Here is a 14,640-nt window from a genome sequence, read left to right as displayed (position 1 = left end):
GTGCATCTTTTTGTTACTGTTTATTATTGATTGGGAAATATTCTATGGCACAGATCGTGACTCACAAATACGTATGTTACATTACAGGAATATGGAGCTTGCTTAGCGCTCTCTTTTTCGGGAATGAATTATCAGCGATAAGCGGGGATCACCTGTAGTTTTATCATTAAAATTACGATATAGTTTAGGGCTAAAGCCGCAGGTTATGTAAAGAGTTTAACTAATGTACAAGTTAGTGCAATTGCATCATTTCAGTACATAGCCGACTAATTAAATAGTCATAAATTGGCATCATTAAGTATATCTCATATTATGAATACCTTCACAACGAATTGCCATGATATTGCACTACCTCGAATAAGTAACACTTCTCTGGTAGAGAAGACTACTGTTACTTATTCTCAGATGGGCACCACCACCACCACCCATGTGGCACTGTTTCGAAGCTAGTTGGCTTCATCATCAGTGGGTGGGCAGGTACCTTATTGCAATAGTGACAACCAAATTATGAAGTAACTATTGCAACACTATTGCAACAGGGTACCTGTCCACCCACCGATGATGAAGCCAGCTAGCTTCGAAAGAGGTGCCAGCTGATGCACCATTAATATTATCATGTTTATGCTGCCATTAATATATGAAACAAATACAATTCATTTATATATTTAGTAAATTATAAAAAGGTCTTTAAAAAAATGACGTTTATATGCATAGTGCTTAAACCGAAAGGTCTTCCTGCATATTTGCCATATTGCCTGTTCTTTTCTCCAATCGGCACACAGAACAAAAAAAAAAAATAAAAAATAAATAAAAAATAATAATATCCAGTGCTACTGCTACAACATAGAGTATGAATAAGCCATGTTATATCTATAAAAAATAAAATAATTTCCAGATTACAATAGTCGATTTTAATGAAATTTTTCATGCAAAAATTTCATTAAAATTGCAATACAGTTTAGGGCTAATGCTTCAGGTTATGTAAAGATTTTAACTAATGTACAAGTTAGTGCAATTGCTTCATTTCAGTACATAAACTGGCATCATTGACACATTGACTGCCGTTTATGTCTGACACCATTACGTTTTTCAGACACTGTGTCGGACATATATTGCCGACACCCACTGTTTCAGTGGGAGCTGCGTCGGCTGTATAGCACTGACGATTGTTAGAAATTTACGTTATTTTTGAAAAGCGTGACCTCCAGTGTTACACGTGATGAAATTTGCATGGCATGGCAATATGAGAAAAAATAAGCGAGTAACTGGTCATTATTTAAAATTTCTTCATTATTACAAATTTTATAATTACAAAACTATAAAATTGTAATTATATTTATTTTGATTTATGGTGTTGTCCAAAACACTCCAAACACACGAAAGACTGATGAATACAGTCTGGGCAATACGCCGAAACTCTTTTCCCCTTCTTGCTAGCAACTGATCTTCCTTCTGATCTTTCAATTCTGCGTAACAAAAAATGCACATCCTTCTAATTTTCTTGTTGTTTGCATCGATTTTTGTCGTTAGTATATGAGTGTTACCACATTTTGGCTTTTTATGTTTCTCTTTCCGTTTTATATTTAGCAAATCCGTAACTACCTCTTCCCGAAAGCTTCTTATTTTTATTTGTTTTCACGAGCACTTTTCTATACCATGTACGCATTGACAATTGATATTCTGAGTATATATTCTATTGCTAATTTTTAGTACTACTTTACCCTCTTTCTTAGCATTGTGGCATATGAACCCATTTGTTCCGACAGATCAATGCCTGCCTTTGCCTTATTATAAGCTAGAATAGGAAGTGTTTTTTTTTTTTTTTTTTTGCTTCTTTCCATCTTTTTTTACTGGTGGAGGGTCCATCAACCGTTTCTGGGGCATGCTTTGTTGTTAATAGTCTCACATCTAGAGCATCTCGCCACTTGAGAACAATAATTCCATTTTTTTCTTCCTTGGCAATCATCTCCCCTTTATTTAGCTTTTGAGTACATGACTTCTTTGCGCATAAATTTTTTATTCGCTCGTAATGTTCCAACGACGTGAGTTTTTTAATGAAAAAACAATAATCCCAGATGGTATCTGGTATAAAAGTTATCTACGTACAAGGTGCGACCTTCATTTAGAAGTCCTTGCGATAACTCTTCGCAGATCTTTGCAGCTAAACTTACGGATTTTTTATAATTTTCAGATTTACCTGAATAGATCATGCTCGACCAGGTATATCCTTCTGTGGAACATAACTTGAACAGCTTGATTCCATACCTGTATGCTTTATTTGGAATATACCATCGGAATATCAGCCTGCCCCTCCAAGGAATATGAAATCTTTGCCGGGAAAAAATATTTTCTGATATTTCAGCTGCAAAACATCTATCAGGTGTTGTATCTTACTGAGCCTGTCCCCTGAAATAGCGGTTTCATTGTCTGAAAAGTGAATGAGGCGTAACAACAATTCAAATCTGTTGCGAGACATAATTTGTGTTACTAAATGATTTTTATAGACAGGTTTGGTTGACCAGTAAGATGCAATACTGCCCAATCTTACTAGTCCCATCAACATAAGAAGCCCAAAAAACTTTCTCATTTCATTAGCAGTTGTTGAAACTCACTTTTTTGGACGACTCTGCCGCGAAACTAGGATAATCTAATTTTTCTGTTCGGCATATCTGTTTATTTCCTTTACAATAAAATTTATTATTTCGTCATAAAAAAATAATGAAAATGCCTCAAGGTGAGTAATGTTTCTTGATATGTCTATTTGCAGTCCTGATTTTCTGTAAAATCGCATTTTTTTGGCATCCTTCGTATTCTGTCCATTCAATAGAGTCATTTCTTTCAGTCGCTTCAATCTCAGGTTCTTCGGTATTTTCAAATTGCTCATCCATGTTTTCTTCTTCCATCCAGTCTTGAAGCACTTCAATATTTTCCGGTATTTCAGTATCGTCTTCATTTGAAGAAATATCCCAGTCAGGATCTTTTACCGAATCATCAGAGTCAAAATCTTTTACCGAATCATCAGAGTCAAAATCTTTTACCGAATCATCAGTCAAAATCTTTTTCATCTTCAGAACTACTACTAAGATTTTCAGCAATTTCTCTTAGTTCCTCTTCTTTTAGTAATTTTCTTTTACTCATTGCTGTTTAGATTTTTTTACAACACGCTTGTACAAACTTGCAGAGAAACACAAAACAATAATAATGGGGATAATACAGTGCGCTAATGAACTTGTTTTCACAAAATCTCTAACAATACTGACAAACTTATTGCGATGTTTGAGAGTTTATTTTATTGCGATTAGTTTTATTGCAGTGTGCAATAAACTAATCACAAATGACCTTCATATGTATGCTGCAATAGCATCACAAGTATGTGGTCGACATGGCGTCTCAAGAAATAAAGTATCCTACTGGGCCACGTCGGCCACATATAGGCGACAAAAAAACTTTTTTGATATTTTAAGCGAAAAAACTGCATAATACTGACATTTCAATATTTATTTTAGAATTACTAATCAAAATATTTTTTGGCCCCGGGGAATTTTTTTTCTTCAACTAGCTTGGCAGTCAACATGTTAAGTATATCTCGTATTGTGATTACCTTCATGAGTTGCCATGCTACTGCACTACCTCGAATACCATCACCCATACAGTACCATTTCAGAGCTTATTAGCTCCTCATCAGTGGGTGGGCAGGTACCCTGGTGTTACAATGATGACAACCCAGTTGCAAAGTATAAATCCACAATATGAGAGATGCCCGATTGTGTGGAGTAATTTAGATTACAATATAGTTTAGGGCTAAAAAACCTCAGGTTATGTAAAGAGTTTAACTAATGTACAAGTTAGTGCAATTGCATCATTTCAGTACATTTATAGTTATAAATTGGCATCATTAAGTATATCTCTTGCCCTACCTCGAATAAGTAACACCACCATAGGAGAAGTTACTTATTCTCAGTATATCTCATATTGTGAAGGTAAACACAATATGAGATATACTTAATGATGCCAATTTATAACTATTTAAGTAGTTGACAATGTACTGAAATGATGCAATTGCACTAATTTGTACCTTAGTTAAACTCTTTACATAACCCGAGGTTTTAGCCCTAAACTATATCGTAATCTAAATTACTCCACATCATCAGGCATCTCTCATATTGTGGATTTATACTTCGCAAATTGGCTTATGAGGAGCCAATAAGCTTTGAAACGGTGCTGTATGGGTGATGATATCCACTGAGAATAAGTAACAATAGTCTTCTCATATGGTGAAGTGTTACTTATTCGAGGTAGTGCAATATCATGGCAACTCATGAAGGTATTCACAATATGAGATATATTAATGATGCCAATTTATAACTATTTAAGTAGTTATATTGTATTTTATTTAAGTAGATATATAGCTCTTGATTTTTTAAGGAGTCCTTATGTGCTGTAATGTAATAACTAGATCGTACGTATAGCTTAGCTTAATTTTCAGCACTCACCTCATAGTAATCCGCTTAGCTGGTGGAGAGTTTTACCACATACATAGTGGTTATAGGATTCTAATAACTTACAGGGATTATGGGTTTAAAACTAAGTTATGGGCTATAAAAAAATTTTTAAGAAAGGAAAGTGCACCTTCCATTCTATGGTTGCCTAATTAAATTAAATTAAATTAAATTAAATTAAATGAAGAAAAAATAGAAGCTAATAGTCACGCACGAGCGACTTTCGAGATTCCTCGTCTTCAGTTAGCTATAGTGGGGGGAGGGAGGGAAAGGGAGCGCGCTTGTGTTATATATGGGTTGGGTTCCCGAAATGCATTTCAGTGCACGTGGAAACTTAATACGTGGTAAATTCCAAATGGGGGAGAAAGTGGCGGGAATCTTTTTGTTTAACACGTTGAGTGATGAATGGCGCTTAAACCATAACAAGGGCTTCGTTTTCAAGGATTTTGTAGCTAGAATTTAATTTAACTACTGTGATGGCTGAATCGATGAGTGGGTTGTGATTTTGAGATTGGACGTGTTGTGTTAGTTCTGTACTTGCTGAATTAGTTTTGAAGCTATTAAAGTGGTAGTATGCACGCGTGTTGGAAATTTTTGATGTCCCGAATTTTGCTGTTGTACTGCCTATGTAACATGCTTGGCAATCTGATTGGCATCTGATCAAATATATAATGTTGTTGTAATCTTGTGTCTCGTACTCATGTGTTGTCTTGTATGAATTGAATTTGGAACTTAATTTGTTATAAAATGTGAATATTAATTTGATATCTGTATTTTTAAAAATCTGTTGAAGTCTTCTAGCGTATTGTTGATGATATGGGAGTGCGATAAGGGGTTTATGTATCTTATTCTTGTTCACGTGGTTAATAATTTTGTTTGGGTTATTAGTGTTAGCATGAACTTTGGTGATGGTTTCTTTTATTAGTTGTGGTGGGTATTTTCTGTCGATGAATTTTTTGGTGAGGTATTGCAATTCTACAGATAGGTCTGTTTGTGTGTGGCTATATTTTACAGCGTTGTATATCTGGTTGTATAGAACTACTTTTTTGATGTATAGAGGGTGGTGTGAGTGGTAATGTAAGAATTTACCTGTATGTGTGTTTTTTCTGTATATTTTGGTATATACAAAACAAACACATCGGTTTAATTTTATCGGTTTCTACTTCGAGGGTAAATTTGAGTCTTTCATGTGTTGTGTTAAAGGTGTTCAGTAAAGTATTGATGGTGGTTCTGTTGCCTATTAAGAGGATGTCATCTGCATATCTCATGTATAGTTTAATTCCTGGGGGAAAGGGTTGGAGAATTTTTTCTTCGATAGATGCGAGGTAGATCTCGGATAAAGAGGCAGAGATACCGAGGCCCATGGGAAGGCCGAAAATTTGTTCGTAGATGTTATTTTGGAATTTAAATTGTTTGGCGTCAAGTAGCTTGTTTGTTTGTTTGTTTGTTATTTGGTTTTTAGGAGCATTAGCAACTAAGGCCATATTGCTCCGGGATATTCGGTGGTCATTCCCTGACCTTTCCGCATCCTCCGTATTTGGTGGTGACGGGCTCGAACCCCGGTCTAATCAAGAAGCGTGTGCTACGCACTGCTGCTCCTTCCCACCTGGCTACGGAGGCGCCCACGTCAAGTAGCAGTGATGTGAGTTCTAAAATGTCATTAATGTTTAAGCCGGTACGTTTTGTTAATGTGTCGTCTTTGATTAATAGTTCTTTAAGGGCCAGTAGCATGGATTCGATGTGCACGTTTGTGTATAGGGAGACGACGTCGAAAGACGCGAGAATATCGTTTTCAGATATGGTTATGGAAGTTATATATTCGTGTGCTTGTTTAGTATTGTAGACCCTGAACTGAGAAAATTTCATTAAAGGTGAAATAATTTTGACGAGGAATATGGATAGGTTGGCATAGGCGGACTGTTTATAGGAAACGATGGGCCTTAAAGGATAATCTTGTTTATGGAGTTTGACTATTCCAAAAATGTGTGGGAGAATGTTACTGCGTATGCCTATTTGCTGGAGGGTATGTAAATTAATTTGTTTGTTGGCTCTAAGTCTTCTTAGGATCCCATCAAGTTTATTTTTAAGCTTGTTAATGTTAAACGTGTTGCAAGCTCTGTATGTTGTTGAATCTGATAAGATGTGTAACATTTTCTTTATATATGTGTTTTTGTCCATGATTGCGATGGTATCCCCTTTGTCTGCCTTTTGTATTATAATGTTTGGGGTTTTCATAAAGTCTCGTATGTGGGTTAATTGTTGTTGGGGAATGTTAGGTTTACTAGTTAATTGGGAGTTAAAAACAGCGTTAGTTTCATGTATGATTCGATATTTATCTGGGTGGTTATCAAGTTTGGTTTGTATTTCTATCATGGCAGTTGTTGCTGTTAATGGCGAAATTGAATCCGTATTGTAGACTGGCAAGTTCGTTAGGGGAAAATGTTTGTGTAGAGATGTTAACAACTGAGTTTGTGGGGGGTTTTTTGTGTCTCCTAGTGAGTGTATCCCATTTCTTGGAGTGCTTTTGGGTAATTCTGATTTAAAGTTGCTTGAATTCGTGTGTTGTTCTGTTGTACGTAATCGTACCAAGTCGTGTGGGGTTAGTTTTCTTTTAAGTTTGAATTTAAGGGTATGTATTTGATCTAAAAGGAGATATTTTTCTCTGTATCTTTTCCGTAATTTGGCTTTAATTATGGCAATAGAGGCTTGGTGTATGATAAAAGGGTATTTTTTAAGTGTTTTTGGTGCAGATACAAGCGAAATTGGGGATTATGTCATACGTGAGACATTTCTTTAAGAATGTGATGTGGAGTTTGTCGGAAAAGTATTTAACTAATAGTTTTGTGAAATGGAGTTTCCTATCGTGCAGATCTGAATGCATTGGGGAAAATGTGGAAATGATAGGCGTGCGGAAGAGGTGTAATGTATAGTTAAAGGATTTGTGTTAAATTGACTCTTGATTTTTTAAGGAGTCCTTATGTGCTGTAATGTAATAACTAGATCGTATGTATAGCTTAGCTTAATTTTCAGCACTCACCTCATAGTAATCCGCTTAGCTGGTGGAGAGTTTTACCACATACATAGTGGTTATAGGATTCTAATAACTTACAGGGATTATGGGTTTAAAACTAAGTTATTCATTTAATTTATTTTCATTTAATTTTCTTTCATAATTTATTTTCATTTAATTTTCTTTCATAATTTATTTTCATTATTCTTCATTTAATTTAATTTAATTTAATTAGGCAACCATAGAATGGAAGGTGCACTTTCCTTTCTTAAAATTTTTTTTAAAGCCCATAACTTAGTTTTAAACCCATAATCCCTGTAAGTTATTAGAATCCTATAACCACTATGTATGTGGTAAAACTCTCCACCAGCTAAGCGGATTACTATGAGGTGAGTGCTGAAAATTAAGCTAAGCTATACATATGATCTAGTAGTTATATAGTTAATTGGATCATTATTTGCAGATGCTATTGTGCTAATATAAACAATAGCTTGCAAGAATTTCAAGGCTCTATAATTAAATCAGATAAAGGTTGCTGACAATTTCACATGATAACTAGTTACAGGGGAAAAAAAAAAAAAAAAGGTTATGTAAGCTGGAACATTTAGGAACATTTTTAAAGATGGTAGAGGGATAGAATAAGTAAAGCAGAAAGTGTTGGAAACAAAAGAAAAATTTGCTAAAAGATAAAATAAGATAAGATTTTTTTAAGCCTATTTTAACCTACAGAGCCAAGAACTGGATAAGAAATAAAAGAATTGATCAAAACTTTGAATCTTTAGAAATAATTTTGGTTGACTAATTTATTTGGGTGCACTGGTGTATCAGCAACAAAGGTAACAGTATGCCAAAATCAGGTCACAGAAAGTAAAAATAAGGATTTTGGTTAACATAATCAACTACAGCAGCTTGAGAATTGATAGGAAGGATGCAGACAGTCAAATTAAGGGTGCACAAAAATATAATCAATTTGAGAAAAATGTGAACTGAGTAAATAATCAGTTTGAAATAACAAAAAAAAAGTCCAAAACAAATTTGAACATATAAATCTGAAGAATATGCCAACTGGATATACCCTGATTTCCTCCCTTTCAACTCTCATTATTTATAGTAACTGGAAATATTTTAATAGGACACTGCACATATAACATCTGTTCAAATGAAATCATGGAAACATCAGACGGGGAGAAAAAACAGAGATGAATAGAACAGCGCATCATGGATTTGTCCAAATCAACACAGAATTCTGTAATATGGTTTCTCGGTGCAGAAGGAATAAAGAAAGTAGTTTGCAGGCATTACTCTCTGAGGTAATGCAATGGTTTCCGAGCGTCATAAATAATACCAACATCCTCCAATATTATTCGGCATAGTAGTCAACAGCAAACCTAAAACATGAATAGGAATAAGATATCACAAACAATGCAACAATTATGGAAGGGAATGACTTGTGACAGCAATTTTTGATTGTAATTCTTCATGAAATAGTGAAATCAATGAATTCCAGTGTTTGTACACCATGAACCAAAACTGGCATTCATCAATGAACCACTATTATTTCAATAAACACAACTATTTATCAGAAGTTCTATATATACATCCCCAGGAGCTCACATCTGGGGAGTATGGGCTTGGCAAACCCAGGGTCCTGAGCTGGATATCACCATTCTTCTCTTTCTTTGTGATTTCCCTCTCTCCCTTCCCCCCTCAGGGTAACTCAGAAATTTATTTTAGCTGGTGCAGCATAAGCCTCAGACTTCCTTGCACTATATGACTAGTAATAATAATAATAATAAGGGGGATGCAAGGTGATCACCCAGACTAATTACACTAACAGACACGACCAGGTAGCTAGGATAATACATCAGAAGCTAGTAAGGAAATACCAGTTGATCGAAGAAAGTGTACTGTACTACAAGTGCGAACCCCAGGCAGTACTAGAGACCCCAACCCACAAGCTGTACTGGGACTGCACCATAATAACAGATAGGACAATTCCACAGACCAGACATAATCCTTGTGGACAAGAAGGAAAAGGTTACCTATCTGATTGACATAGCTGTACCCAACACTGGCAACCTGCAGAAAACCCATGGGGAAAAAGGAAGTACATGAACCTAAAACAGGAGATCAAAGAGATGTGGCATATGCAACAAGTAACGACCATCCCCGATCATCGTGTCAACCACAGGTATGGTGCCAAAGACCCTACATAACAGCTTAGCAGCAATAGGTCTCAAAGAGAACACCTACAAGGAACTCCAGAAAGTCACAATTCTGAACACCTGTAGGACAGTCAGAGAGTTCCTCAACCAACAGTAACACCAGACATAACAACAGCAACCACCCTGTGTACTTGATAGCAATACCCGTCACGAGGTGGAACCCCCAAACATTGAGAAATAATATAATAATAATGTAGTGCTCAAATATTTTAGAATTATTCAGAAAAATGTACACATTAATTTCTGCTTGCAATACCACTTGTGTTACCAGCAGATGGTGATTGGCTTCTTCCAACAGATTACTATTGCAATGGGATCATGGCATCATCATTATTAGCTATAAAAAATCTTTCTCACATTTTTCTTCTCACACTACTGTGTAACAGTACTTTTGTGATAAGCAGTAAAGGTTAGGAATTCAAACATGCTAAGTGTTGATGTTATTATCGTTAAATGTACTATACCATATGGAGAGTTACAAAGGCTACTCTGTCCAAAATTCATGGGAGGTGGTCAAGCATTCTCCCTATAGATAGATGGTATCTTTATGTGGCTATTCTATCTTAAGTCCCTTGAAAGAAGCTCTAAGGATAAGTGTGGTCATTAAGGATGACAAATTATATAATAACATGTACACAACACTACAGTTACATACAAAATTATAGCTTTGGTTTAAATAGTAGTTACTTAAATTCTGTGCTAAAGAAGATATGTTTATTGTATTGGGACAAATATCTAAGCTCATACCGTGATTTTGTAGACCCTTTAAGAATGCCAATAAAATGTAAAAATAAATACTTTTTTTTGTTTCATTTGAACAACCCTGATAGATTTCCTCATCATATTCAAACCATAATTTCTTGGTCATACTTCTAATTTAATTTTTTTCAATCTTCTGTTCACCAAGTCTTAAAATCTTTTTTTATGTCCCAAAGTACTATTCTTGTTTTGGTAGTGAAAATTTAAAAAAAATTAGTGTATAACATTTCATTAAATTCAAACAATAAAAACGGAATACCAACCTATCTAAAGTTGAATAATTCACTAGCAGTTCATAACTTTTGGATAAAACTTCAAAATAAATAAATGACAGAAATTCATCTCCATCGGAAGGACCAAGTAATCGCTCTAAAGTTAAAGTGGTCTGCAAACAAAACAAAGTTATCTGTTGGTAATTAATTCTTCAATATAGAAATATATGACAAGATTGTCCAATTTTTGCTAAGAGCAATATCCATTAAAATAACTATGGTCGAAACATGCTCCACATTTTGTGTGTTTATGTACAAAGCAAAATAATCCAATATCTAAAAAACAAAAAGAGTATCTAAAATGCCAAACAAATCATGCAATCAGAAGATTATCTCTGATGGAATACTTTAGTGAAAAAAAAAGTGAAAGCAACATTAAGTACAATAAGATTCAAGAAGTATTGCTTATGCAAAGAAACTGCAATCTCAACAAATACTTTACCAACCTAGTTTACCTGAAATATACATACATACAGTTAATGTACAGGACTTTTAAATAAATTTATATAAATCAAAGCAATTAATACACAAATTTTATCATATCAATTTTAGTGCAACAAAAGTGTATCAACACGTATTGATATAGTGCATCAATATTCAGCTTTTCTGCATCTGATCAATACATCAATACCTGATGAACAAATTTTTTTGTGTATTTGAGAAAAGTGAATAAAAAGACTAAAACAGCAAATAATCCATGAGCATAAAAACTCTTCAAAATAACATTATTATAAACACCTTTTTTAGACCAGAAAAAAAAAAAAGGTTTCTTTAATGTATTTTCCCCGATTTAAAGTATGGAATCTATTTATTACTAATAGAGTCTACAATCATGTTTTCTCCTCTTCCTCTTCAGTGACTGCAATATTAAAAATAAAGATCATTTAATACCTATTAAATCATCTTGTGTTCACCTATTAATTTTTAGGAAATCATCTTTAGGAAATTTTTATTTAAACTGATTTTATTTTATTCTTTAATAAAAATTAAGTAATCAATTCTTTTAATTTAATTTAATCCAAACAAAAGTTGTCAAATATACACAGCTGCTCCCTGACTTATGTAAGGGTTGCATTCCACGGAACTCTATGTAAGTCAGAATTTTACGTAATGGGAATGAAGAGAAGGGAACTCATTTCACCATAATGTCGTAACGTAAAAACCCATACAATTCCAGTTATTGGTATTATTACAAATGCAATAAGATTGAATTTATTACCCATTTATAATAGACTGCGCTAACAGAAAAGCCCAATAAACCAGAAAGTACAAATTATTTTTATTGTTTTATGGTAGTGACCTCCAGAAATGTGCTTTAGAAAAATATCACAAAGGTGTTCAAAATCGATTCTTATAACGGAACATATGATAACGATGAAAGTGTAGTGTAATTTCCATTATAAAAAGGCCTTTTAGAGAGATAAACAGCTTAGTTAGATAGTGAAAATTTCAACTTCCGAGGTCTTGGAACGAATTACCACAAAAAACAATGTGTTATTGGGTTCACATTACGATATTTTCATGATACCTCCATTTATTCCTACGGGATGCAAAATACGTTTCCACGATTTTTTTAATTTGGATTGGCTGGCAAAAACTTATGTAAAGTCGAATTTCCGTAAGTAGAGTATTACATAAGCCGGGAAGTGGCTGTATATTTCTTAGGAATGGGTACAGGTACATATGCTTGGCTAGATACTCTGGATCCAGGTTAGGCTCTGGATTGCCTGGGGGCTAATTTTTAGGAGAAACTCAGGTTATTGAGCTCATTTTGCATTTGTTTATTTGTTTTCAGTATTATTACTACTGTCCCCCCCTCAGTTGGTTCAGGACTGTTTTTGAATATATGGATCTGTTCTTATAGTAGTAGTAGTGGCACATGATGCAAGAAAGCAAGTGTAGGAGCTTATGCAGCATCAGCCAAAAAAAAAAAAAAAAAAAAAAATCACACCATTCCCTCCAAATGCCTGTCCAGTTCCTCCTTAAATTTATTTAACCTATCAACTTCTACGACAGATGGAAGTTAGTTCCAGCAATTAACCACCCGCCGGCTAAAGGCAAATTTCCGCACATCTATTCTACATCTGTCCTTTCTTAATTTGAACTTATGTCCCCGTAGGTTGGTAATCTGAACAAGTGGAAGGATCCCGTCAGAATTCAGCGTGCTCAACCCATTCAAGGCCTTATAGACCTCAATCAGATCACCGCGCAGGTGCCTAGTCTCCAGCCACTGCAATTTGCAGAACTTAAGCCTCTCTTGGTAAGAGAATCCCTTCATTCCCCTCACCAATCGTGTTGCTCTTCTCTGTACACGCTCAAGCAAATCTACATCCTTCCTAAAATGAGGCCTCCAGACCTGTACACAGTACTCAAGGCGTGGCCTGACCATTGCCTTATACAGAGGGACAATCACCTCCTTTTCCCTGCTAGCAAAATTCCTATATATCATTGACAAAACCCCATGACCCGCCCTAGCAGCCTGTCTGCACTGCTCAGAAAACTTCATATCTGACTGCACAATTACTCCCAGGTCTTTTTCATTTTCTACCACCTTAAGTGTAGTACCACACAGTTGGTACGTTTCTCTGGGGTTATTTCTACCCATATGCAGTACTTTGCATTTGTCAAGGTTGAACTTCAGTTGCCACTTCTTAGCCCATCTGCCCAAATTATCTAGATCCTGTTGCAGTAGCACACTGCCATTACTGTCATTAACAACCCTGCCAACCTTTGTGTCATCTGCAAACTTCGACATTAAGCCTGATATACCTTCATCAATATCATTGATAAATACACAAAACAACAGTGGACCCAACACCGAACCCTGTGGGACTCCACTAATAACATTAGTCCACGAAGAGCAGCACCCATTGATTACCACCCTCTGTCTTCTCCCACTTAACCATCCTTTTATCCATTGTAGCAACTTACCCTTAATACCATTCTGCTCCAATTTGTACAGTAGTCTTCCATGCGCAACAGTGTCAAAAGCTTTCCTGAAATCCAAGTATATGATATCAAAATTATTTTTTGCATCCAGTTCCTTTGTGACCACATCATAATAACCAATCAAATTTGTCAGACAAGACTTTCCCTTAACAAACCCATGCTGTGTTTGAGTTATCGCTGCAGTCTTGTCTAGATGATCCTGCAATGCATCTTTAACCAGCGACTCCATTATTTTACCCGGAACAGAAGTTAAACTAACTGGTCTGTAATTACTCGTGTCACCCTTCGATCCACCTTTGTGAATTGGGGACACATTTGCACATCTCCAGTCCGTGGGAACCTCCCCTGAGTCCAAGGATGCTCTCATAATTATGGCTAAGGGTTTGCTTAGTTGCTTTGCCGCCTCCTTTAAAATAACTGGATAGATCCCATCCACCCCAGGTGCCTTTCTTATGTTTAACTTCAACAATTTCTCCTCCACTTTGCTCTCAGTTATTACAAAATCATTAAGCACACTGCTACAATTTGATAACCTTCTTCCATTTTCAAATTGTAATAATTCCTCACGTGTGAATGTAGATGCAAAATACTCATTCAGTTTGTTTGCTATCTGAGCAGGATCATCAACAGTCGAACCATCGATGTCAAGTGGTCCAATCATATTCATCCCCTTCCTTTTAGAGTTTATATAAGTAAAGAAATCCTTGCTGTTTTTCTTAGCATCTTTTGCCAAAGATTTCTCGTAATCCGCCTTCGCCTGCCGAACCTCCTTTGTGACCTGATTACAGACTAGCTTATATCTGCCACAGGCTTCTGCGTCACCTGATAATTTATATGCATCCCATGCATTTTTCTTCTATGTCACGAGTCTCATTAGTTCATTTGATAACCATTTAGGCCTAAACCTTGAACGATATTTCTTAATC

The 14,640-nt window shown here is 35.4% G+C and overlaps 1 protein-coding gene across 1 annotated transcript in view; it reads right to left on the bottom strand.

Moving 5' to 3' along the window:
* The window catches only part of poe (E3 ubiquitin-protein ligase-like protein poe), an 849,790-nt gene that overhangs the window by 481,707 nt on the left and 353,443 nt on the right, over positions 1-14,640 (bottom strand). The window contains exon 31 of the mRNA XM_090388478.1: positions 10,757-10,878. Coding sequence (XP_090244604.1) covers positions 10,757-10,878 — 122 coding nt within the window. The remainder of the gene's footprint in view (positions 1-10,756; positions 10,879-14,640) is intronic.

The sequence above is a fragment of the Mastigoproctus giganteus genome, chromosome 14 (genome assembly GCF_048544385.1).
Source record: "Mastigoproctus giganteus isolate SK-2022 chromosome 14, ASM4854438v1, whole genome shotgun sequence".
NCBI lineage: Eukaryota > Metazoa > Arthropoda > Arachnida > Uropygi > Thelyphonidae > Mastigoproctus > Mastigoproctus giganteus.
This window is presented reverse-complemented; position numbering and strand designations above follow the sequence as displayed.